This window comes from Leucoraja erinacea, chromosome 2 (assembly GCF_028641065.1).
Source record: "Leucoraja erinacea ecotype New England chromosome 2, Leri_hhj_1, whole genome shotgun sequence".
Lineage (NCBI taxonomy): Eukaryota > Metazoa > Chordata > Chondrichthyes > Rajiformes > Rajidae > Leucoraja > Leucoraja erinaceus.
The window spans coordinates 32,804,491-32,830,446 of record NC_073378.1 but is presented as its reverse complement, the minus strand read 5'-3'; the positions used below and the strand labels follow the sequence as shown (position 1 = coordinate 32,830,446).

Below are 25,956 nucleotides of genomic sequence, written 5' to 3'. Positions count from 1 at the left end.
TGGATGCTTTCAAGAGAGAGCTAGATAGGGCTCTTAAAAACAGCGGAGTCAGGGAATATGAGAAGAATGCAGGAAAGGGGTACTGATTGGGGATGATCAGCCACGATCACATTGAATGGATGCTGGCTCAAAGGACCGCATTGCCTACTCCTGCACCTATTGTCTATTGAGTTAGGATTAGGCCTCTGCACGATTGTTGCGCCATGGAGTGTGAGCATGATCAGCATTCAGCTTCACTGCACACCTACAGGGACTGGCACAGGCAATTTGCCACAAGCATGGGTAGATTTGCCAGGATGTGGTCATTAGAGACTAGATATGCAGCGCAGAAACAGGCCCTTCAACCCACCAAGTCCGCGCCGACCAGCGATCTCCCTGCACACTAACACTACCCCACACACTAGTGACAATTGAAAATATTTTTTTAACCAGTCACTTAACCTACAAACCTGTACGATGAATCTGCAGATGCTGGTTCAAAGCCAAGATAGACACAGAAAGCTGGAGTAACACAGCGGGACAGGCAGCATTTCATTGTCTGTCCGTCTAACCTACACACCTGTACGTTTTCGGAGTGCGGGAGAAAACCAGAACACCTGGAGAAAACCCGCGCGGGTCACAGGGAAAATGTACAAACTCCGAACAGACAGCACCCGTAGGCAGGATCAAACCCGGGTCTCTGACTCTACAAGGAGGCAGCAACTCTACTGCTGCCACCAATTTAAATACTAACGGTTGCAAATAAGGAAAATGCTCCTAAAAAAAGCATGTTGTATCTTTTATAATTGAACAATTTGCAATTATTTGGGGTTAAAATAAATCATAACAGGCAAAAACAGTCAGGAACAGTAAATTAGGTGGTACTGTGTAACGTAAATCACAAACGCAACTGATCATGCACAACACAATATGAAATCACTCCAGTACACGTAAAATATCCAATTATAACATTTTCTTGAATAAATCATTAAATGCAATTAAATATTTTTTGCCAAAAAACATCTCATAATCCAAGAAACTACTACTGAGCACAAGGATTTATCACTGTGAAACAGAGCCAGTTTTAGAGGTAAGTGACACTTTTCATATTCATAAGGCATCTATGTCAAAGCTTCATTTTTCTTTTCCCCACATATTTCCCCGGGGTAATTAGCGAAAACATTTTTCAAGATACAAAAGGATTTCACGTACAAACGCTCCAGGTATTTCAGGCATCAGAGTAGTGGTCCAAGTCTTGGTTTCAGAGGTTGATACCTGTAGTGGCGGAACTAAAGATAGACGCAAAAAGCTGGAGTAACTCAGCGGGACAGGCAGCATCTCTGGAGAGAAGGAATGGGTGACGTTTCGGGTCGAGACCCTTCTTCCGACTCCAAGCTGATTCTCCTGTACACACACAGACATGCATTGAGGAAGGGTCTAAAATGAAACAGAAACTGGCAATGGTGAAATAAATTTTGTGTAGCTTTATTATTTTTAAGTTGATATGAATAAATTGAGGCGATCCTTTCCTTCGATGATTTTGAGTCAAATTGTGCAAATTTCTGATGTGGAGCGTGGGAGCCAATCATGACCCATAAAGGACCAGTGTCAACCATCAGAACAGATTCATTCCCAAGTCATTTCTGGAATGTCATGACGTTGGCAGGTAAGTGTGTTCATTCTCAACCCAGCCTTTCCCAAGATCTTGGAGTGCAGTCAGGAAAGGGTGTTTTCATCTCCCCCACCCCCATCTTCTGAACTAGGCAGATCCACAGCAGTGGCTTGAGAAAAGTTACAAGTCTTCGGAGGTGTTCTCATCTCACACCGTGTCTCTTGACAACAATCGTCCCGGCTACAATATCATAGGCTGTGCGATTATGTTGAAAGAACAGCAATGTAACAAAGGCCGGGAAAAAGAAGGCAATTGAAAAATTCTTGATCAATGCTCGTATGGCAGACCTGGTGCGAGCAAGGAATAAAGAGAGACTTCGTTAGAATTAGAGCCATACACTGTGGAAACAGCCCACAAGTTGCCCACACTGGCCAACATGTCCCATCACATACAAGAAATAAAGGGACACTTTATTAGAGTCATACAGCGTGGAAGTAAGCCCTTCGGCCTGACTTTGCCCACACCAACCAACATGCCGGGTCATCTTTTAAAAATAGGCTTCCACTTTCCCTTGCATTTATTTTAGAAACACTGATGCAAATACTTAATCATTTCCAGTGCAGCTGCATTTACTGACAATCGCTGCTTTCGTTCATGAAAGAAAGATGGAAGTTGCAGTGCAGAAAGTGTTACAGGAGTGTCTCGGTCAATTTATTACACGTCACTTAATTATACCCCATTGTCCTCACCGTGAGCCTATGCTATTTGACTCAAATACTTTGAGTCTGCATGACTTTGTATTCAAACTAACGTTTGGATAATTGTCTACTGTAACAATACTAGACGTTATTAAGCAACGTTTTGAATATGTACTATGTTTACATATTCTGTTGTGCCGCTGCAAGTAAGAATTTCATTGTTCTATCTGAGACAGTTGGCGATAAAACGCCCTTGAGACAAAAGGATGACAGATAGGGAGAGTGAAATGTAGAGCTGAAAGGAGGGATATGGGTAGAAGGAAGAGGGGTATAAAAGAGAAATGGGGACTCAGGAATTGGGAAAGGGGGTACAAAAGAAGGGAAAGGTGCAGGGGTTTAGGTTAGAAACTCTAGGTTAGAAACTCGGTCTAACCTAGAATGGCTGCTGGGTTCCCTGGATAAAAGCAGAGGAGCATAGGGACAGGTACAGGCGCTTTGAATGAATTAATGAATAAGTTTATTGGCCAAGTATTCACATACAAGGAATTTGCCTTGGTGCTCAATGTCTGCACTGAACGTAAACTCCGCACTTTGTGCAAAAAGACAAATAAACAAACGAACAAACTACAAACAGAATGTAACAGAATCACATATTATTTTCCATATTAAATATTGTGGGCAGAAGGAAAAAGGAAAAAAAGGGAAAAAAAGCAATTTTATAAAAAAGCAGTAGAATGGTACAGTAAAGTTAGTCCTTGGTGAGATAGGAGTTTGAAGTCCTAATGGGGGGGCGAGTGAAGGTCCCATAGTGGGGGATCGGTGATATTTCAGGTCGGGAGTTTTCTTCAGACTGATTATAGTAGGAGTGAAGGACATGCAAAATGGAGGACCTCGTATTCCCCTTGAGTGGTTAACAACCCAACAGTATGAACATTGAGTTGTTCCATTTTAAGTAACTAATCTCCTACCCCCCACACCCATGTGCCCCATCTGGAGATGCACCCATTACCTCGCATTTCTTTCCCCTTCCACCTACATCCCTTCCTTTGGCTTTGCATCTCACTGCTCTTCTCTCCGTATCTCACAGATTTTTATCTTCTCTTCACTGGGCAGCATAGCGATAGAGTTGCTGCCTTACAGCACCAGAGACTCGGGTTCGATCCTGACTGCGGGTGCTGTCTTTACAGAGACCTTCGTTTTACCTTCTTCAATTAAAATTGAATCTGAAATTGAATCTGAATATGGGTTTTCTCTGGGTGCCCCGGTTTCCTCCCAACATACCAGAGACGTGCAGGTTTGTAGGTTAATTTAGCTTTGGTAAAACTGTACATTGCCCTTAGTGTGTACGAAAGTGTTGGGGTACAGTGATCACAGGTCAGCGCAGACTCCATGGGCTGAAGGGCCTGTTTCCGCCTGGTATCTCTAAACTAAACTCTGGCCTTTGTCAATCCATCTGCCCAACAAAACCTCCTTGTATCCACTTATCACTTGCCAGACTTTGGCCTCACCTCTCTTCCAGCTTTTCCACCCCTGCCTCACCCCCCACTCCAATCAGTCTGAAGAAGGAGTCCAACCTGCAAAGTTGCCTAACCATGTCCTCCTGAGATGCTGCCTGACCCACTGAATCATTTTGTCTTTATGTAAGATTCCAGCATCTGCAATTCCTTGTGCCTGCATGGGACAGTGTGGTCACACGTGTGTGTGTGTGTGTGTGTGTGTGTGTGTGTGTGTGTGTGTGTGTGTGTGTGTGTGTGTGTGTGTGTGTGTGTGTGTGTGTGTGTGTGTGTGTGTGTGTGTGTGTGTGTGTGTGTGTGTGTGTGAGAGAGAGAGAAAAAAGCATGTGTCAGACTGGAACAGAATTGCAGCTTTTTTGTTTAAAAAGAAGCATGCAGCACAGCCACAGGAACTTCAGTTTGAAGAAGGGTCTCGACCCGAAATGCCACCCATTCCTTCTCTCGAGATGCTGCCTGTCTCACTGAGTTACTCCAGCATTTTGTGTCTATCTTCAGCACAACCTATCCATGCCAACCAAGTTGTGGAAGATGTAGTCCATTTGGACATGTACACTGATAGGAAACGTTGAGAGGGATATGGGCCAAATGCAGGTACGTGGGACTATTGGATACCTGACCACGAGGAACAATGGAGGAAGAGACTGACTTTGGTGCCTTCCCACACAGTGGGAAACTTTGATTCTGCTGTGTGGGGATGTTTTATGTTAATTTCTATAGGGTAAATTCTTTATACCCTTTCAGGCTTAATCCCTTCCTTTACCACCTCCAGTTTAAATTCCAGTTGGAATATTTTGGAGGACCCAAGAACCAAGAAGTACGTAAATTGTAAGAGCAGAATTAGGCAATTTAGCCAATCAAGTCTACTCCACCATTCAATCGTGGCTAATCTATCTTTCCCTCTCAACCCCATTCTCCTACCTTTCTGTCCTGGGCCTCCTCCATTGTCAGAGTGAGGTCTAGCACAAATTGGAGGAACAACACCTCATATTTCACGGGCAGTTTATACCCCAGCGCTATGAACATTGACTTCTTTAACTTCAGATAGAAGATGCTTTCCCTCTCCATCCCCTCCCCCATTTCTCCCACAAGCCTTACTGTCTCTGACTACATTCTATCTTTGTTCCACCCCCTCCCTTTACATCAGTCCGAAGAAGGGTCTTGACCCGAAACGTCACCCATTCCCTCTCTCCAGAGATGTTGCCCCCCCCCCGCCGAGTTACTCCAGCATTTTGTATCTACCTTCGAGCTTACTGCCATGCTGTATGACGATAACACTAGCCTGTGCTTGGCCTCTCTCTCTCTCTCGCCAAACCTTCCCATCCATGTACCTCTCCAGGTGACTTTACACCACACTTGTCCCCACCTCTGCCACATCCTGTGGCAGTTCGTCCCAATACAACGCGGTGGTTACTTACGCTGAGATGCTGACGTTTTGTGCTGGGACGACCAGCACACGATTCGGAGCAACCAACACCGAGCTGTCACAGGAAACGACTCGTAACCCCAGCAGAAACTTGCCAGGCGTGGCTCCGCCAACTCCCCACAGGCAGACGATCTAATGGAGAAGTCCACAAAACTGAAGTTACCCAGAACGGATTTTACAAACGACTCAACCCTTACGACCAAGGTTATATAATCCCTTATTCCAAGGGACCACTGACCTCATAGAAGCAGACCAAGAGCCTGTACATTAATGCTACTGCCATCATTTTCTGAAGATCTTCGAGAGAGGTGTCCTCATCGATTTCTTCAATTATGTAATTCAGTGCAAACTTGGAAAGATCTCTGGATATCACAACACAAACAAAATGTTGAGTCAACAACTATGGCACCAGGGCTACAAGCAGGGCATGTTTCCAATGAATGGAAAAACAAACATCAACCCTCCACTCATCTGCAATAACAAGGGAGACACAGTGGCACAGCTGGTAAACCTGCTGCCTCACAGCGCTAGAGAAGCAGGTTCAATCCCAGCCTCCAGTGCAGTCTACGTGGAGTTTGCACATTGTCCCGTGACCGCGTGGGTTTCCACCAGGTGCTCTGGTTTCCTCCTACAACCTGAAGACATGCATGTTTATACATTGCTCCCAATGTGTAGAGAGTGGAAGAGAAAGTGGGCTGACAGAACTGTGTGAGCGGGTGATCGATGGTCGGTGGAGACTTAGTGGGTCTCTAAACTAAACTAGCATCAGCAACACTTGTATTTCTTAAAGCATTTTCTGCTGCTATGATCATGCCGTGTGTGGGGATCGCTGGTCGGTGCTGACCTGGTGCGACGAAGGGCCTCTTATCTCTCAACAAAACTAAAAAATGACATTTAAACAATTGGAGGAAATTAAAAGAACAATGTGCTAAATAGGTATTAATCACTCACCTAATTGTCCCTTGTGTGTGTGCAAGGTGGTGTTAATGTGTGGGGATCGCTGGTCAGCACAGATTATGTGGGCCGAAGGGCCTGTTTCCGCGCGGTATTTCTAAACTAAATAAGCTAAACTAAATTGTGATAACATGGCAAGATGCTTTACTGGCTGTTAAATTAATTTTGATTCAATTTGCAGGATTATATTGGGAAACAAGGTAATGGCAGAACAGTTAAATGAGTACTTTGGTTCCGCCTTCACTAAGGAAGACAAACAATCTCCTGGAAATACTAGGGGACCGAGGATCTAGTGGGAGGGAGGAACTGAAGGGAATCCACAGCAGTCACAAAATGGTGTTAGGTAAACTGTTGGGACTGAAGGCAGATAAATCCTTAGGGCCTGACGGTCTGCATCGCAGAGTACTCAACGAGGTGGCCCTAGAAATCGTGGATGCATTGGTGATCATTTTCCAATGTTCTCTCGATTCAGGATCAGTTCCTGTGGACTGGATGGTAGCCAATGTAACTCCACTTTTTAAGAAAGGAGGGAGAGTGAAAACGGGGAATTATAGACCAGTTAGCCGTACATTGGTAGTGGGGAAGATACTCGAGTCGATTGTTAAAGATGTTATAGAAGCGCATTTGGAAAGCAGTGACAGGATCGGTCAAAGTCAGCATGGATTTCTGAAGGGGAAATCATGATCTTTTGGAGCTTTTTGAGGATGTAACAAGTAGACTGGATAAGGTGGGACCCAGTTATTTACAATATATATTAACGATTTAGACGAGGGAATTAAATGTAACATCTCAAAGTTTGCGGATGACACAAAGCTGAGTGGCAGCGTGAGCTGCGAGGAGGATGCTTCGAGGCTGCAGGGTGACGGATAGGTTGGGCGAGTGAGCAGAGGCATGGCAGATACAGTATAATGTGGATAAATGTGAGGTTATCCACATTGGTGGCAAGAACAGGAAAGCAGATTATTATCTGAATGGTGTCAGATTAGGAGAAGGAGAGGTGCAACAAGACCTGGGTGTACATCAGTCACTGAAATAAAGCATGCAGGCAGTGAAAAAAGCAAATGGTATGTTGGCCTTCATTGCGAGAAGATTTGAGTTTAGGAGCAAGGAGGTCCTGCTGCAGGGCCCTGCTGAGACCACATCTGGAGTACTGTGTGCAATTTTGGTATCCTAATTTGAGGAAGGATATTCTTGCTCTTGAGGGAGTGCAGCGTAGGTTCACCAGGTTAATTCCCGGGATGGCAGGACTGATATATGATGAAAGAATGGGTCGATTGGGCTTGTATTCACTGGAATTTAGAAGATTAAAGGGGATCTTATAGAAACATAACATTCTTAGAGGATTGGACAGGTAAGATGCAGGAAAAATGTTCCCGATGTTGGGCGAGTCCAGAACCTGGAGTCACAGTTTAAGAATAAGGGGAAGTCCATTTAGGACAGATGAGGAAAAACTTTTTCACTCAAAGAGTTAGGAATCTGTGGAGTGGAGGCCAATTCATTGGATATGTTCAAGAGAGAGTTAGATTTAGCTCTTAGGGCAAAGGGGAATCAAGGGATATGAGGAAAATGCCAGAACGGGGTACTAATTTTGTATGATCAGCCATGATCATATTGAATGGCGGTGCTGGCTCGAAGGGCCGAATGGACTACTCTTGCACCTATTTTCTATGTTTCTATTATTGTAATATAAATTTTAGTTGCTTTAGTCCAGAACCAGGGGTCACAGTTTAAGAAAGGGGGGGGGGGCATTTAGGACTGAGATGAAGAAAAACGTATTCAGCCAGACAGTTGCGAATCTGTGGAATTCTCTGCCACAGAAGGCACTAGAGGCCAATTCATTGGATGTTTTCAAGAGAGAGTTAGATTAGGGCTACAAAATTGGAAATGGGGAAAAAGGAGGAACGGGGCACTGATTTTACGATTGATCAGCCATGATCATATCGAATGGCAGTGCTGGCTCGAAGGGCCAAATGGCCTAAATCTGCACCTATTTATCTGTTTTTTTCTGTTTCAAAATATTTTAATGTTAAAGAAGATCAAAACATCACAAAGTTAATAATTAAGCAGCGCTAACTCACAGCACAAATCGGGTTATTTTCCAAGTTAGTTTAAACAAAGCTTCTGCGGTGCTCAACGAAATTGGCACCTTTCAATGTCACGTAATCAATAAATAAATAATTTTGAGCAGAAAATAGCTCCCAAATGGAATTAACAAAAGCTGCAGAAACTGTGCAGAGTTCTAAAAAATTGTCCTGAGGCTTTTAAAGATTTGCTTTCCCGCACACCACAAAAAAATGACCCAAAGAGAAATCAATCAGTGTGGCATTGCTTGTTTTCTCTACCCTCCGTGTAGTGTTCGAGAGCAGAGGGATGCAGGAGTGCATGTGCATGGTTCCTTGAGGGTGAAGTCGCAGGTAGATAGGGTGGTCAAAAAGGCATTTGGCCCAGATTATTGAGTTTAGAGTTGTGAGGTCATGTAGCAGTTGTGTAAAACGTTGGTGATGCCGTGTTTAGAGCACGGTGTTCAGTTCTGGGCACCGTGTTATAGGAAAGATGTTGTCAGGCTGGAGAGGGTGCAGAGACGATTTACGAAGATGATTGTCAGGGCTAGAGGGTTTGAGCTATAGGGAGAGGTTGAGTCGGCTAGGATTCTATTCCTTGGAGTGCAGGAGGATGAGGGGTGATCTTATTGAGGTGTATAAGATCATGAGAGGAATAGATCCATGACCCTAGATGCACAGAGTAGAGGAATCGAGGACCAGAGGACAGGTTTAAGGAAAGATTTAATAGGAATTGGAGCTGTAATGTTTTCACACATAGGGTGTTGGGTGTGTGGAACAAGTTGACAGAGGAGATAGTTGAGGCAGGGACTATCCCACATTTAAGAAACAGTTAGACAGGTACATGGATAGGAATATGGACCAAACGGGGGCAGGTGCGACTAGTGTAGCTGGGGCATGTTGGCCGGTGTGGGCAAGTTGGGCCGAAGGGCCTGTTTCCATACTATCACTTTATGACTATAACTGCAGATGTTGGTTTATACTTGGGAGAGCCATAAAGTGCTGGAGTAACTCAGCCGGTCAGGCAGCATCTCTGGAGAAGAATGGGTGACGTTTCGGGTCGGGAAACTTCTTCAAAATGGGACTCGGGTTTAGAGGAATATGGCCAAACATGGGCAAAGGAGACCAGATTAGAGGGGGCATCATGGTCGACATGGACAAGTTGGGCCGAAGGGCCCTTTGCCATGCGGTACAACTTCATGACAACAACAATTTGCTTTCTGCATGAAATCATATCTCCAGCAACAAAACATGATCAAGGTTTGAAGCGGCCGCACGTCATATGATACGCTGTCGATTACATGTCACTTGGTTTAACTCAGCTGACATTTATTGGCAGCATCACACAAACCAACCTCCCTTCCATTGACTCCATTTACACCTCATGCTGCCTCAACAAGGCCAGCAGTATAATCAAGGACGAGTCGCACCCTGGCCACCCCCTCTTCCAGCAGGCAAGAAGTATAGAAGTGTGAAAGCGCACACCTCCAGATTCAGGGACAGTTTCTTCCCAGCTGTTATCAGGCAGCCGGACCATCCTATCAACAACCAGAGAGCGGTCCTACGCTACTATCCACCTCTTTAATCGGACTTTACCTCATAGGTTCATAAGTGATAGGAGCAGAATTAGACCATTCTGCCCATCAAGTCTCCTCTGCTATTCAATCAAGGCTGATCTACCTTACATGATACATTATTCCATTTATCATGTATCTGTACACTTTGGCTCAATTGTAATCATGTATATATAGTTTTTCCGCTGACTAGTTAGCACGGAACAAAAAGCTTTTCACTGCACCTTGGTGCATGTGACAATAAACTGCAGGTGTTTAGCATTAGTTAGTGGGAGCTCAATGGCTTCCGTTTCTTTAGTAGATACTAGTAGCATAGGTGATGAGAGCAGGTATTGAGAGGGGTTATTCTGGGATGCCAGAACCAACTGTTGGAGTCTTCCTGAGGTGTCTCGGGCCTAACTCAACGACACACCTGTTAAGGGAGGTGCCCACTTGATAACCCCAATGATATACACAAAAATGCTGGAGAAACTCAGCGGGTGCAGCAGCTTCTATGGAGCAAAGGAAATGGGCAACGTTTCAGGCTGAAACGTTGCCTATTTCCTTCGCTCCATAGATGCTGAGTTTCTCCAGCATTTTTGTGTACCTTCGATTTTCCAGCATCTGCAGTTCCTTCTTAAACCCCAATGAAATACTTGCATCTACACGATTTAAATTTTTTTTTTTTAAAGAGCTAGTTAATATGTAGGTAGCTGTTTTTTTGCATACTGTTATTTATTGTAAGATGGTATATGTAGTTAGATAGTACTCTGGCTTTGGTTGAAAGCTTGTCCTGGAGGTAAAGCAAGTACTTTGTGTTTTCATTGTCATTTGCTGCATTTTACAACCGACTTGCATGCAAAAAAATACACAGCAACACACTGATTCAAATTAGATGTATCTGTCACTTACTTGATGCCACAGAAGTGCATTACTGCCAACACCACCACAGCTTTCAGCAGGAACAGGATTAGGAAATCCACCATCTCGGCAAGGAATCGATGCATCAGTGATGGGATGGTGTATTCGCGACCTTGAGGAGACAAAGAGCTTCACTTTTAGTAACAGTTTTGATAGGGAGAAAACACATCCAGAGGAGTCAGCTGCACTTGGGGAGGTCTAGACTAATACAGTATTAAGGATGAGGCTCTGAGTACTTAGGTGGCGCAGTGGTAGATTTGCACACTTTATACTGCCAGTGACCAGGATTCAATCATGACCACGGGTTTTCCCGGAATCTCCAGTTTCCTCCACACTCCAAAGACGTACAAGTTTGCAAGTTCATTGACTTTGTTGAAAAAAAATAGTCACTAGTCTCCAGTGTATAGGATAGTATTAGTGTACAGGGATCGCTGGTCGGTGCAGCCACGGTGGGCCGAAGGGCCTGTTTCCGCATTGTATCCCTCAACTAAACTACAAAGTAGTTGATAAAGTAGGCCAAAGTCATCATGGTTTGGTGAAGGGGAGATCTTGCCTGACAAATCTGTTGGAATTTTTGGAGGAAGTAAATAGCAGGATAGACAAAGGAGAGTCAGTGGATGTTGTTCCCCTGGGCTTTCAGAAGGCATTCAATAAGGTGCCACAAGTGAGGCTGCTAAACAAGATGAGAGCCCATGGTATTAAGAGAGGATATACTAGCATGGATAGAAAATTGGCTGAATGGCAGAAGGCAAAGAGTGGCAGCACCTCTGGAGAACATGGATAGGTTACGTTCCAGTTGTATAAGATGTTAGTGAGACCGCATTTAGAGTACTGTGTTCAGTTCTGGGCATTATGCTATAGGAAATATGTTGTTAAGCTGGAACGGGTTGAGAGGAGATATACAAGGATGTTGCCTGGGCTAGAGGGTCTGAGCTTTAGTGAGAGGTTGAATAGGCTGGGACTCTATTCCTTGGAGCATAGGAAGTTGAGGGGTGATCTTATTGAGGTGTATAAAAGCATGATCGGAATAGATCGGGCATGGAGTCTCTTGTCCAGAGTGGGGGAATCAGTATAATGCGGATAATGTGGATAAATGTGAGGTTATCCATTTTGGTGGCAAAAACAGGAAAGCAGACTATTATCTAAATGGTGGCCGACTAGGAAAAGGGGAGATGCAGCGAGACCTGGGTGTCATGGTACACCAGTCACTGAAAGTAGGCATGCAGGTGCAGCAGGCAGTGAAGAAAGCGAATGGTATGTTAGCTTTCATAGCAAAAGGATTTGAGTATAGGAGCAGGGAGATTCTACTGCAGTTGTACAGGGTCTTGGTGAGACCACACCTGGAGTATTGCGTACAGTTTTGGTCTCCAAATCTGAGGAAGGACATTATTGCCATAGAGGGAGTGCAGAGAAGGTTCACCAGACAGATTCCTGGGATGTCAGGACAGTCTTATGAAGAAAGACCGGATAGACTTGGTTTATACTCTCTAGAATTTTGGAGATTAAGAGGTTATCTTATAGAAACTTACAAAATTCTCAAGGGGTTGGACAGGCTAGATGCAGGAAGATTGCTCCCGATGTTGGGGAAGTCCAGGACAAGGGGTCACAGCTTAAGGATAAGGGGGAAATCCTTTAAAACCGAGATGAGAAGAACTTTTTTCACACAGAGAGTGGTGAATCTCTGGAACTCTCTGCCACAGAGGGTAGTCGAGGCCAGTTCATTGGCTATATTTAAGAGGGAGTTAGATGTGGCCCTTGTGGCTAAGGGGATCAGAGGGTATGGAGAGAAGGCAGGTACGGGATACTAAGTTGGATGATCAGCCATGATCATATTGAATGGCGGTGCAGGCTCGAATTTATGTTTCTATGTTTCTATCAAGGTCCAGAGGACATAGGTTTAAGGTGGAGAAAAGATTTAATAGGAATCAGAGTGGTGGGTGTATGCAACAAGCTGCCAGAGGAGGTAGTTGACTATCGCATCGTTTAAGAAACGGGTAGACAGGTACATGGATAGGAAAGATATAGACCAAATGCAGGCAGGTGGGACGAGCGTAGCTGGGATATATTGGCTGGCGTGGGCAAGTTGGGCCGGTTTCCACTGTATCACTATGATTCTACGTGATATTTCGAGTCGAGACCCTTCTTCAGACTTTCCCCAGTAGTTTGTCTCTTGCCCCCCCAACTTTAAAGCCACAGCTCGAGGTTAATCGCAACTGTTTGTAGACTGCTGGCTCCCAGCCAGGTGGAGCTGGCACAAAATGAACACTCTCTCTCTCTCTTGGTTTTGAGCAGATATAGTGCCCTCCATAGTGTTTGGGACAAAGACCCATCATTTATTTATCTGAAGAAGGAATTTCGGCTCGAAATGTTGCCTATTTCCTTTGCCCCATAGATGCTGCCGCACCTGCTGAGTTTCTCCAGCATTTTTGTCTACCTTCGATTTTCCAGCATCTGGAGTTCCTTCTTAAGCATTTATTTATTTGCCTCTACTTCCCAATTTGAGATTTGTAATAGAAAAAATGTGGTTAAACTGCACATTGTCAGATTTTATTAAAGGATATTTTTATACATATTGGTTTCACCATGTAGAAATTACATTTGCGTTTCACGTGTCGTCAGGAGTGGTGGTGGAGGATAGGCACATGGATAAGTAGGGAATGAAGCTATATACGGCTCTGCAAGTACTGCTTGCAAGAGCTATCCAAAGTCGTTGTCAATAATAGTCATAGAGTGATACAGTGTGGAAACAGGCCCTTCGGCCAAACTTGCCCACACTGGCCAACAGTGTCCCAGCTACACTAGTCCCACCTGCCTGCGCTTGGTCCATGTCCCTCCAAACCCGTCCTATCCATGTACCTGTCTAACTGTTTCTTAACGGTGGGATAGTCCCAGCCTCAACTACCTCCTCTGACAGCTTGTTCCACACACCCTTCACCTTGAACCTATGTCCTCTGGTCCTCGATTCCCCTGCTCTGGGTAAGAGATTCTGTGCATCTACCCGATCTATTCCTCTCAGGATTTTGTACACTTCTATAAGATCTCCCCTCATCCACCTGCACTCCATGGAATAGAGACCCAGCCTACTCAATCTCTCCCTATAGCTCACACCTTCTAGTCCTGGCAACATCCTCTTAAATATTTTCTTTCAAGCTTGACGATATCTTTCCTATGACAACAATATATTTCCTATAACTGTAATTAGGCAAATTGATTACAAAGTTCTTTCAAGTCATGCAAATTTAAGCTTCATGCAAACTGCTCAGTAGCAAAACCTACTGAGAACCATGTGTGTGGCTGCACAAAGTCCAAGTGAGATTTTATGGAGCGCTCACATTCTTGGCAAACCATCAGAGGATAAAAACACTTTGATGCATTACAATTCCCAGTCTATTTATTTCAAAAATATTTTTTAATTATAAATTTTGAAAAATTATGTAGAAGCTTATGTATCAGGGCAGCACAGTGGCTCAGCAGTAGAGTTGCTGCCTTACCCAGGTTCTAGCCTGACCATCAGTAGTAAGTAATGATTTGGACAAGGGGATTGAAGGCTTTGTGGCAAAGTTTGCGGATGATACGAAAATAGGTGGAAGGTTAGGTAGTGAAGAGAAAGCAGGGACTCTGCTGAACGACTTGGACAGGTTGGGAGAGTGGGCAGAGAAGTGGCAGATGGAATATAGTGTAGCAAAGTGTGGATTCATGCATTTTGGTAGTCGGAATAAAGACATAGAGTATTTTCTAAATGAGGAGAGAAAACAGAAATCAGAGGTGTAAAGGGACTTGGAAATGCTGGTGCAGGATTCCCAAAAAGTTAATCTGCAAGTCAAATCGGTAGTAAAGAAAGCAAACGCAATGCTAGCATTTAATTCAAGAGGGCTTGTGTACAAATATAGGGATGTAATACTGAGGCTCTATAAGGCGCTGTAAGGCCACATTTGGAATATTGTGAGCAATTTTGGGCACCATATTCGAGGAAGGATGTGCTGGTTCTGGAGAGGGTCCAGAGGAGGTTTACAAGAATGAACCCAAAAATGAGTAGGTTAACCTATGATGAGCGTTTGCCAGCATTGGGCCTGTTCTTGCTGGAGTTTAGAAGAATAAAGGGGGACCTCATTGAAACAGAATAGTGAAAGGCTTGGATAGAGTGGATGTGGAGAGGCTGCTTCCACTCGTGGGAGTCTAGGACTAAGGGTCATAGCCGCAGAATTAAAGGACATTCTTTTAGGAAGACGGGGAGAAATTTCTTTAGTCAGGGGGTGGTGAATCTGTGGAATTCTTTGCCATAGAAGTCTGTGGAGGCCAAGTCAGTAGACAATTTTTAAGACAGAGATAGATAGATTCTTGACTAGTACAGGTGTCAGAGGTTATGGGGAGGGGGCAGGAGAATGGGGTTAGGATGGAGCGATAGATCAGCCATGATTGAATGGCAGAGTAGACTTAATGGGCCGAATGGCCCGATTCTACTCCTATTCCTTAGGACTACTATTGGGAGCGTAGATGGGGCATGTTAGCTGGCATGAGCAGGTTGGGCTGAAGGGCCTGTTCCCACGCTGTATAATTCTAATAACAGGTTTGGAAACACAGGACTCGATAGATAACGTAGTAAACAAAATAAAAGTTCAATAAAAGAATCCCAATAAAGTGCAAAACAAAACCAAGCCCAAAGTCCCTGGTGCATCCAAGGCAATTTGAAGATCAGTCGATAGTTCGTTGTTAGCACTACTTGAAAAGGGAAGCAGGAAGCATGTTTCATAACAATTTTAATTTGAAAAAACGGAGCAGCAGATGTTTGTGAAAGGCTACGGGAAGGTCCAAGCCGTTGGACGGCTCTTTGAAAGAAATAGCACAGGTATGACAGGCCTCCTACTGTACTCCGGTTTTATAACATGCATGGAGAAATGGGGAGGGAAAATCCGCAAAATAGAAAGGATACATTGACACAGCCCAGGGTTTGGATAGCGATCACTCAGCAAAAAAAAATAATCAAATAGTTAACGGAGAACATGTCTTCCTAACAGTATTCCTTCACCAAGCTATCACAAATACAAGTGATAAAGACCACAGATGTTGGAATCTTAAGTAAAGGCACTGGAGGAATTTAGCAGCTCGGGAAGGCACTGGGAACAGGAGTCTCCCAGGTTTAGTTTAGCAGAAACAGGCCCTTCGGCCCACGGAGACAGCGCCTATCCCCGTACACCAACACTATCCTACACACTAGGGACAATTTACAATCTTTACCAAAGCCAATTAGCCTACAAACCTGTATGCCTTTGGAATGTGGGAGGAAACCGGAGCACCCGGAGAAAAGCCACGCAGTCACAAAGAACACAGGAAGTACAGACACCACCTGTCGTCAGGATCAAACATGGGTCTCTGGTGCTGTAATGCCCCTGTCCCACTTGGGAAACTTGAACAGAAACCTCCAGAGACTTTGCGCCCTACCCAAGGTTTCCGTGCGGTTCCCGGAGGTTTTTGTCAGTCTCCCTACCTGCAACCTCCGGCAACCACCTGCAACCGCACGGAAACCTTGGGTGGGGCACAAAATCTCCAGAGGTTTCCTAAGTGGGACAGAGGCATAAGGCAGCAACTCTACTGCTGCGCCACCGTCCTGCCCCACGTGTAAGGATTTTACTGTGAACTCCAGTCCCTGAAATATTCTAGACATGGTGCATAATTTAAGAACCAGAGATATCAGCATGAATAATATTTTGAGCCCACTTAATAATAGCTTGCACAGGATATTACTTTTAATCTGTCCCACCACCAAGAAAAACACTTTCAGATTAGCGTGGCAGTCAACTCACATCATGGCAGTCAGCTTGCAGGAGGATGAGAGGTCATCGCCCACCAGGGGGTGCCGACGATGGCAGCCTCGCCAAGTCTGTCTTTTTTTGTTATTTTTAGTGTGTTTTAAAAGTTTATGTTAATGTTCTCTGGTTTGTTTTATGTGGGGGGTGGGGGAGAGGGTCGGGGAAATTCTTTTCAGTCTCTTACCCTGCGGAGATGCGATTGTTTTCCGGATGGTATCCCCGGTCGCTCTGCGGCCTAACGTCATGGAGCTGGAGGCCTTGCTCGGGACTGACTTTTGAGTCCCACAGCGGGGGGACGTGGACTTACCATTGGAGCCGGTCCCTTGCCTGGGATCGACGCTACAAACGCAGCCTTCAGATTTCACCATCGAGGAGCGCGCAGTCACGGGCAGAGACCGATGTCGGGAAGCTCCAACAGGTTCAACCAGCCCCGACCCGGGGTCAGGCCGCCCGGCACGGGGAAGCTGAGATTTCCCTCCTCCACCTCCCCCGGACGAGGAGGGCTCGAACGCCAGCTACGGGAGCCAGGATCGCCCCGTCAACGGAAGGCTTGAGGCCCCCGATTGCGGGAGAACAAAGGGAAGAGATTTAACTATTTTTCCGCCTTCCATCACAGTAAGGAATGTGGAGAAGTCACTGTGGTGGATGTTTATGTTATAATGTATTGTGTGTTCTGCTGCTTTTTTATTGGTATGACTGTACGGCAAATGAAATTCCTTGTATGTTGCAAAACATACTTGGCTAATAAAGTATTATTATGATTATGATCTTAAAGAGGTATACAAAATCATGAGGGGAATAGATAGGGTGAATGCACAGCATCTTTTACCCAGAGTTTGGGAATCAAGAACCAGAGGACATAGGTTTATGGTGGGAGGCGAAAGATTTAATAGGAATCTGAGGAATTGGGTATATGGAACGAGCTGCCAGAGGAGGTAGTTGAGGTAGGTACAATAACAACTTGGCCCGAACCATGGATGGGAATGGTTTAGAGGAACATGGGTCAAATGCAGACAAATGGGACTAACATAAATGGAGCATCTTGGTTGGCATGGACAAGTTGGACCAAATGGCCCGTTTCATTAACTATGACCATCTCTGGTTAACCTCCACATAACTGTACGCTTGTCTTAATATTCCAAATGCTTTACTGTATTATCTCAACACTGAAAATAACCAGACCCTTCCAAAGCCTAATCTGAATGCCATTCATTGCACTCTTGAAATGTTTTTGACCTACGCATGATTTAATTTGCCCGTTGTCGTTCAGTGGATTAAGCCACATCCACTGCCACTCCTGCCCCTGCACATGATCCATAGTTCTCCATTTCACTGCAAGGATTACTGAAGGGAGGTGTAAACCAATGACTGTTCCAAGAAGGCATTACCATGCAAATAACTGGCATTGGTGGTCAAAAATACTACACAGATACCCGACCAATGACACACTCCCTTTCTACATGAAATATATTTTCATCCTGTTGAGAAGCAAAATGATTGCACTGGATACTGGGTGGCTGCCAAAGAAACTTTAAATGAAAGTTTACTGGACTCACTCAAACCTAGGATGTCCCACAGGTTTTTTTTCAGCCGTGAAGTGCAGTTGCTGTAGTAATGTTGGAAGTATGGCGGCAGAGTGGTTATTACAGGACCATTACACCAGAGAGAAGTTTAAAAGGTACACAAAATTGCTAGAGAAACTCAGCGGGTGCAGCAGCATCTGTGGAGCGAAGGAGATAGGCAACGTTTCGAGCCGAAACCCTTCTTCGGCCCGAAACGTTGCCTATCTCCTTCGCTCCATAGATGCTGCTGCACCCGCTGAGTTTCTCCAGCATTTTTGTGCACCTTCCATTTTCCAGCATCTGCAGTTCCTTCTTAAACTGAGAAATTTAAAACACTGGTGGCTGAGAAATTAAAATTAAAACGAATATGAAAATTAAGAAAACTCACTTCTTATTAATGAGCTATTATATCCTTGTAAAAACTCACTTGGTGGACTAATTTTGATTCTGAAGAAGAAATTGGTGATGTTCACTTAGGGAACAAGCAAATAAAAATAATTCTGCAACGTAGAATGACAAAACGCTCTGATGTATGCATCCATTGCCGTCAGTTCATCTGCAAGGCCATCCAGTGTACAGATACAGGGTGAAGGGAATAACATTTGGTGCAAGGTAAAGTCCGATTAAAGGTATCCCAAGGGTCTTCAATGAGGTAGCTGAGGTCCGCTCTCTGGTTGTTCTTCTCATTTGGTTCAATGTTCCCTTTCAGTACATGTGGCAATTAAACACTCTTGACGCTGAATGCTTAGAGCAAGCCATTAATGATGTCTGGCACCAAGTAATCCCAGTGCACACAGACCGAGCACCAAGGAGGTTACTATCAGTGCTGACAGACAGACTGTCGACAGCATTTCCTATTATTCTGCTAATAATCAAAGGTAATTAAGTTTGTTCTGCTGTTAGTGGATATGACCTGCAAGGCATACCTGGATAATTGTCCGTATAGCTGGATGGATGCCACTGCACATCCACCAACTTGGCTGGAGATGTGGTACAGGCCCACGTGTTATGCAGTAAAGTTGTGATCGATTTAGGCTTATTATTATTATCATCATCATCATATGTACCGAGATATAATGAAAAGCTTGAACATAGAACTGTACAGCACAAGAACAGGCCCTTCGGTGTAGAACATGAGAAATGCGGGTTTATTGGATATACTGGTGCATACTGATTAATCTCACCGATGTTCACCTTGGACTCAGATCTGGAATCAGCCATTGCAAGCAGGAGGTAGACAAAAGTGCTGTAGAAACTCAGCATCTATGGAGTGAAGGAAATAGGCAACGTTTCTGGCCAAAACCCTTCTTCAGACGCAGGAGGCACAGGTGAGAATTTCACGATGCAGCTTTATAGGATTTTGGTTAGGCTGCATTTGGAGCCATGCAGTTCTGGTAGCCCCATTACAGTTAGGATGTGGAGGCTTTAAGGGGGTGTATCAGAACGCTGCCTGGATTACAGGGGTTTCAGCTACAGAGAGACTTTGTTTTCTCTGGAAAGTCAGAGTATGAGGGGAGACGATAGAAGTTTATAAAATTACTAGACTAAGTGGGACCCGTTGGGTCCCATGCTTACACGGGAGGGCTGGTCTCCCGACGCAATATTCCAGCTCTACATCCAATTCCAATATTGATGGCCAGTGGGGGGGGGCTTTCTGGAGTGCTGGTATGGGTTCTTGGGGTGGCAGCTCAGTCCCTCAAGCCTGATCTGCTGGCAGCTCACTCACAGCTGGCGGGCTGGCAGTTGACTCATGACTATTCCTTGAAATTCCATTTCAAGTAGGGTGCAAGGCCACCAAATTCAAATCCATGTTCCTACCATTTCAAGCAGGGTGCAAGGCCACCAAATTCAAGTGCAGTTTCATTCCATTTCAAGCAGGGTGCAAGGTCACCAAATTCAAATGCAGCTTCATACCATTTCATGCAGGGTGAAACCACCACAAAACCACACAAAACACCAAACTCACAGTTCAGTAGACATACAGTGTGTTCAGCTGATTCACAGCTCAGACAGAGTCGTGACCTCTCCCTCCTCCATCATGCAGAGACTGAGCCACACCCACACTTCCGGGTTTTATAACCCCTTCCCCTCCCACTGGAAAAGGTGTGGCTTTCATGCCATGATTGACAGGAGAGAGATTCTCAACATTTTTAAAACACTAGTAACACTTTTATTTTTCATTGATGGGAAGAATTCTGGGTTCTGAGCGAGGTGGCCAAAAATGACGGCCGTAGGTGGCGGCGTTCTGTGGTAAATCTCAGCACAGTGGGCCAAAAGCGGTCAAGATCAACGTTTTAGTAATATAGATGAGAGGCATAGATAGGGTAGGCAGTCAGAACCTTTCTCCCATGGTGGAGATGTCCAACACTAGAGGGCATAGCCATAAGGCGGGGGGGGGGGGTGGGGGGGGGGGGCGGGGGGGGGGGGGGGGGCTAGGTTTAATGGAGATGTGCAGGCACGTTTTTCTTTACTCAGACTAGAGGGGCCCTGGAACGCACTTCCAGGGGTGATGTTGGAGGCAGGGAACTATATTCTGTACTCTATATTTTCCCTTTTTGCTCTTTCTGTTGTACTTGAGATTGACTGGACTGCTTATCAGATCTGATTTGGATAGCATGCAAATCAAAGCTTTTCGCTGTGCCTCAGTACGTGACAAAAATAAACCTAAACCTAACCATGTCAGAAGGCATTCAAGAGTTAACCACATTGCTGTGCGTCTTCCGTCACAAATTGTTCAGACTCGGTACAAGCTAACCTGTTCTTTTCTTTTCAAGAAGGACACTAGTTGAGCAGCTGGAGTAACTCGGCGAATCAGGCGACATTTCTGGAGAAAAGGAATAGGTGACCTTTCAGGTCGAGAACCTTCTTCAGGGTCTCAACCCGAAACATCACCTATTCCTTTTCTCCAGAGATGCTGCCTGACCCGCTGAGTTACTCCAGCATTTTGTGTCTATCTTGCATGCAAGCCAGCATTTGCAGTTCCTTCCTACACAGCTGGATTTGTTTATGCTAATCGTTTAGTTACTAACATTAGCATATATTGTTTTTTTGTTATTATGTGTTGGGATTGGGTTCATAGGATCTCAGCTTCAAAATCATTAGATATGTACTTAACCAACGCCATACTCTGCACCATTTATCCCTCATTCAATAGTATGATTGCAAGGGATAAATAATCCCCTCTGCTTCAAAACAGTAGCATGGATGCTTTTTCAGCTAGATTGTCACATCCAAAAGTTGGCACCCTCAACAGTACAAGCTTCCAGGATGAACAAGTTTTTATGATCTAATCTCTGTAATGGATCACAGAACATCACACTCCCGACTCAAAAATAAGAATTTAAAAAATGACCACATGACAGGCATAGATACGGTAGTCAGAACCTTTTTCCTAGGGTGGAAAAATCAATTGCGGGCAGCATGGTGGTGCAGCACCGGAGACCCGGGTTCGAACCTGACTACGGGTGTTGTCTGTACGGAGTTTGTACGGTCTCCAAGTGACTTGCGTGGCTTTTCTCCAAGATCTTCGGTTTCCTCCCATACTCCAAAGACGTACAGGTATGTAGATTAATTGGCTAAGTAAATGTAAAAATTGTCCCTAGCGTGTGTCACATAGGGCTAATATGCGGGGATAGCTGGTGGTGGGCCTGTTTCTGCTTTGTATCTCTAAAAAAAAAAATACTAGAGGGCATAGCTTTAAAATGAGAGGGGCAAAGTTTAAGTGAGATATCCAGGGCAAGTTTTATTTTACACAGAGGGTGGTGAGTGCCTGGAACGTGCTGCCGGGGTCAGTTGCTGAGGCAGACATGATAGTAGCATTTAAGAGGATTTTGGATACGCACATGGATATGCAGAGAATGGAGTGATATGGATTATGTGCAGGTAGATAAGAGATGGTCTAGGCATCATGTTCAGCACAGGCATTGCAGATAAAAGGCATGTTCTGTGGTGTTCTATGTCCACAGGTGGGACTAGTGCAGATGGGGCATGTTGGTCGATGTGGGGAAGTTTGGCCGATGGGCCTGATTCCACACTGTATGTCTTCTGTGCACTGCGATCATTGAGCCATCAAAGATAGACACAAAATGTTGGAGGAACGCAGCGGGTCAAGCTGTATCTCTGGAGAAAAGGAATAGGTGACGTTTCAGGTCGAGACCTTTCTTCAGATTGAGGTACTCAAGTATTTTGTGTATCTATGGTGTAAACCTGCATCTGCAGTTCCTGCCGACGCATCAATGAGCCATCATTACTGTGCCATCGGTTAAGAATGCCATTAGACCAATATTTACACTCACAAGCTTGAGTGGTTAACTTTGCTCTAATCCTATGACAATTATTCTGTAGTATTCACAAGTTTATTCATCTCAATTCTGCATGTATCTGATTTCCCACATGTAATAGGGGTGGTTATATAGAACAGGTTGCCAGATGAGGTAGTTGATGTAGGTACTATAAAAACATTTAAAGACACTTGGGCAGGAACATGGATGGGAAAGATTTAAAGGGATACGAGCCAAACACAGGCAAATGGGACATCTTGGGCTTGACATCGATGAGATGATCTGAAGGACCAGTTTCCGTGCTGACTGGCTCAATGACTCTAATGAAGCAGACCCAAATTTTTTTTAATACACGTGGAGTTCTGTATTATATCCACAGGGAGTTTTATTTAAGTTCATTAAAATCTTGTTTGTGTAAAACACAGCATTTGCTCTGACAGATCCTTCCCACCGGCAGCATCCCCAGAAGAGGCAGCCGTGGGAGAGAATGGGATACAGCAACAGTAGGAAACAGGTCCTGGTGGACAGAGCTGGGTCCCAAAAGGATTATCTGCAATTGTTTTGTACTGTTTAAATGGAACGCTGGATTAGACAGGGCAAAATATCACAGGGTGAATGTGGCATGGGAAGACTGGATATAAACAGTTTTTTTCTCACAATCAGAGGCGTTAAAATTTTTTTCCAAGTTATCATCTCCTGGCTGATGCCGTTTGACCAGCTGAGTTACTCCAGCACTGTGTCTTTTTATGCATGTTAACTGCCATCGGCAATTCCTTGTGTCAACATCTCAAGGCTTTGTTTGAATCACCATTACCTGCTTACCATTATATGCAGAGATATGTAGAAGAGATTAGTTTATCTTGTCAGGCATAGACATTGTGGGTAGAAGGGCCTGTTGGTGCACTGTACTGATCTATTCTTGCACTAGGATTTCCACAATTTTACATTCAACATTTACTGATGAGTTGTAAACACAGGAAAATACCAAATAGGGTCAGTAATAGCCATTCAGCCCTAAAGCCCCCGTCACTCATTAAGATCATGGATAGTCTTCCATCTCAATGCCATTTTCTAGCACCATCTTCAGATACTTTGATTTCCAGAGTGCTCGGACATCTGTCACTCTGTTTTGAACAAACACAGTAACTGAGCATAGAGAACTCCAATGGTTCATCAATCTATGAATGAAGACATTTCTCCTCATCTCAGGCCTAACCAGCTTACCACCGAGTCCCTATTACCTTTTTGTCCACCCATCCCCTTCCAACCTATCCCTCCCTCCGGATTTACATTTCACTCCTCATCTCTCCTCAGCCAGCAGGAATCTGAGGGGTAACCTTTTGCACACAGAGGGTGGTGGGTGTATGGAACAAGCTACCAGAGGAGGTAGTTGAGGCAGGGACTATCCCAACATTTCAGAAACAGTTAGAGAGGTACATGGAAAGGACAGGTTTGAAGGGATATGGACCAAACGCAGACAGGTGGGACATGTTGGCCGGTGTGGGCAAGTTGGGCCGAAGGATTGTTCCACACTATCACTCTAACCGACACTGTCTGCTTTTCATCTCCAGCCTTTATAATTTACTCCAACCATTTACTGCCAAAACAAACTCCTCTCACCTGTATCCACCCATCACTCCACATCCACTCTATCCATGCCTTTCACTATTTGGTAAGTTTCAATGAGGACTCACTCATCCTTCTAAACTCCAGCATGCACAGGCCCAGTGCCATCAAATGCTCAACATATGTTAACCCAACGCAGTCAATAGACAATGGGTGCAGGAGTAGGCCATTCGGCCCTTCGAGCCAACACCACCATTCACTGTAATCATGGCTGATCATGCAAAAGCAGCACCCCGTTCCTGCCTTCTCCCCATATCCCTTGACTACACTATCTTTAAGTGCTCTTTCTAATGATTCCTGGGATGCTTATTGTAAACATCCTCTGGACCCTCTCCAACGCCAGCACATCCTTCCCCAGATATGGGGCACAAAACTGTTTGCAATATTCAAAAAATGTGGTCTGACCAGCGCCTCATAGAGCCTCAGCATTATATCCTCGTTTTTGCATTGTTACCCCCCCCCCCCCCTTTGAAACAATTGCTGGCATTGCATTTGCCCTCCTTACCACCGATTCGGTAGTAGATTTCAGCGTTTTTTATTTTTAAACTATGAATTGGCCTCCACAGCCATCTGTGGCAATGAATTCCACAGACTCACCACCCTCTGACTGAAGAAATTCCTCCTCATCTCCTTCCTCAATCAAGGGACGTCCTTTAATTCTGAGGCTGTGACCTCTGGTCCTAGACTCTCCCACTACGTGGGAAACATCCTCTCCACATCCACTCTGTCCAGGCCTTTCACTGTTGTGCAGCAGCCGAGCTCTGCCTTACCTCCCGGGTGCCCGTTGCCCGCTTGTTGTGGTGTATTTGGGGTGGTCAAGCGGCCGCCGCCGGTGTTGCCCGAGGCTGTGGCCACCTCCTGCTGCTGTTGCTGCTGCTGCTGCTCGCCCCGGCTCTGTGCCTCGGCCGGTGCTGCCAAGTACGGCCCGTAGAGCGAGAAAGGGTTGATGGCGGTTCCAGCGTCGCCCTGGCGGCCCACGGCACCCGGGTAGTAAGGAGGGAGCGGCGGGGCGGTCACGGCCGCCATCATCATGGTGGTCGCCCAGCTCTGCCACTGCACGTAGCCGTAATATTGCCACAGCCATTCCTGCACTTTCCTGCAGTATTCCCCGGGGCTGTAGCTCCCGGCGGCGACTGCTTGGCCGATGTAGTAGTGGCGGCGGCGGCGGCTCGGGCCGTCTGTGTCTCGGGACGGAGAGCGGGAACCGCCGCCATCGTCGTCATCGAGCCCGGAGCCGGGCTTCCCTCCGCCGCGCGGCGTCGCCATGACTGCAGGCTCCAGGCGGGACGAGGTGTAGACGCTGTGTTGGGTTTTTATATCCCCCACGCTGTACAGCTCTACGCCATTTCCTTAGAAAGCAACGCCAAGCTTTGCATTCGATTTAATGCACCGGGTGCTATGCATCTAGATATGCATTGCAATGCAGCTTCCACCAGAAGACCAGAGGGGGAGGGGAAGGGGAGGGGAGGAGTCACATTAGCAAAGTGCATCAATGCCCCGCTCTGTCTGCAGCTCCCAGGGTCCAGGCGAGACTAGTGCCTGGATAGTGTCGCTGTGTTTCTCCACGCTGTCTCTTTAAAATGCAACGCAAAGCTTTGGATTTAATTTAATGCACGAGGTGCAATGCAGAAAAAGACAGGAGGGGGAGGAGGAAGCTCATTTGCAAAAGTTTCATCGATTCCCCGCTCTGTCTGCAGCTCCCAGGGACCGAGCTCCGAGCTGACGCATGCGCCTCCGCCGCACCGAGCGACACGTCATCCCCAGCCGGACCCGTCCATTCCACCCCTGCGGGGGTGCGACCACCTCCCTTTATTCATATAAAGGCCCATTTTCAACTATTAACCCACATGACGTCCATATGCGGGGTATAAAGTAATTATTAGATCAAGAGCGGTTGGAAAATGCTGGTTTGAGGTTCTGAGGGAAGTAGTGGATATTTCATGTTCTTGTATTCCCCCCGCGGTGCT

The 25,956-nt window shown here is 45.5% G+C and overlaps 1 protein-coding gene across 1 annotated transcript; it reads right to left on the bottom strand.

Annotated features, from left to right (window-relative positions):
- Positions 1 to 767: 767 nt before the first annotated feature.
- On the bottom strand, positions 768 to 25,611 carry LOC129708657 (protein FAM8A1-like). The gene is made up of 5 exons (XM_055654555.1): positions 24,760 to 25,611; positions 10,706 to 10,826; positions 5,465 to 5,588; positions 5,219 to 5,358; positions 768 to 1,938 (listed from the first exon to the last, which is right to left on the bottom strand). The coding sequence occupies exons 1-5, from the start codon at positions 25,253 to 25,255 to the stop codon at positions 1,794 to 1,796; spliced, it is 1,026 nt and encodes a 341-aa protein (XP_055510530.1). The 5' UTR covers positions 25,256 to 25,611; the 3' UTR covers positions 768 to 1,793.
- Between the last annotated feature and the right edge of the window lie 345 nt (positions 25,612 to 25,956).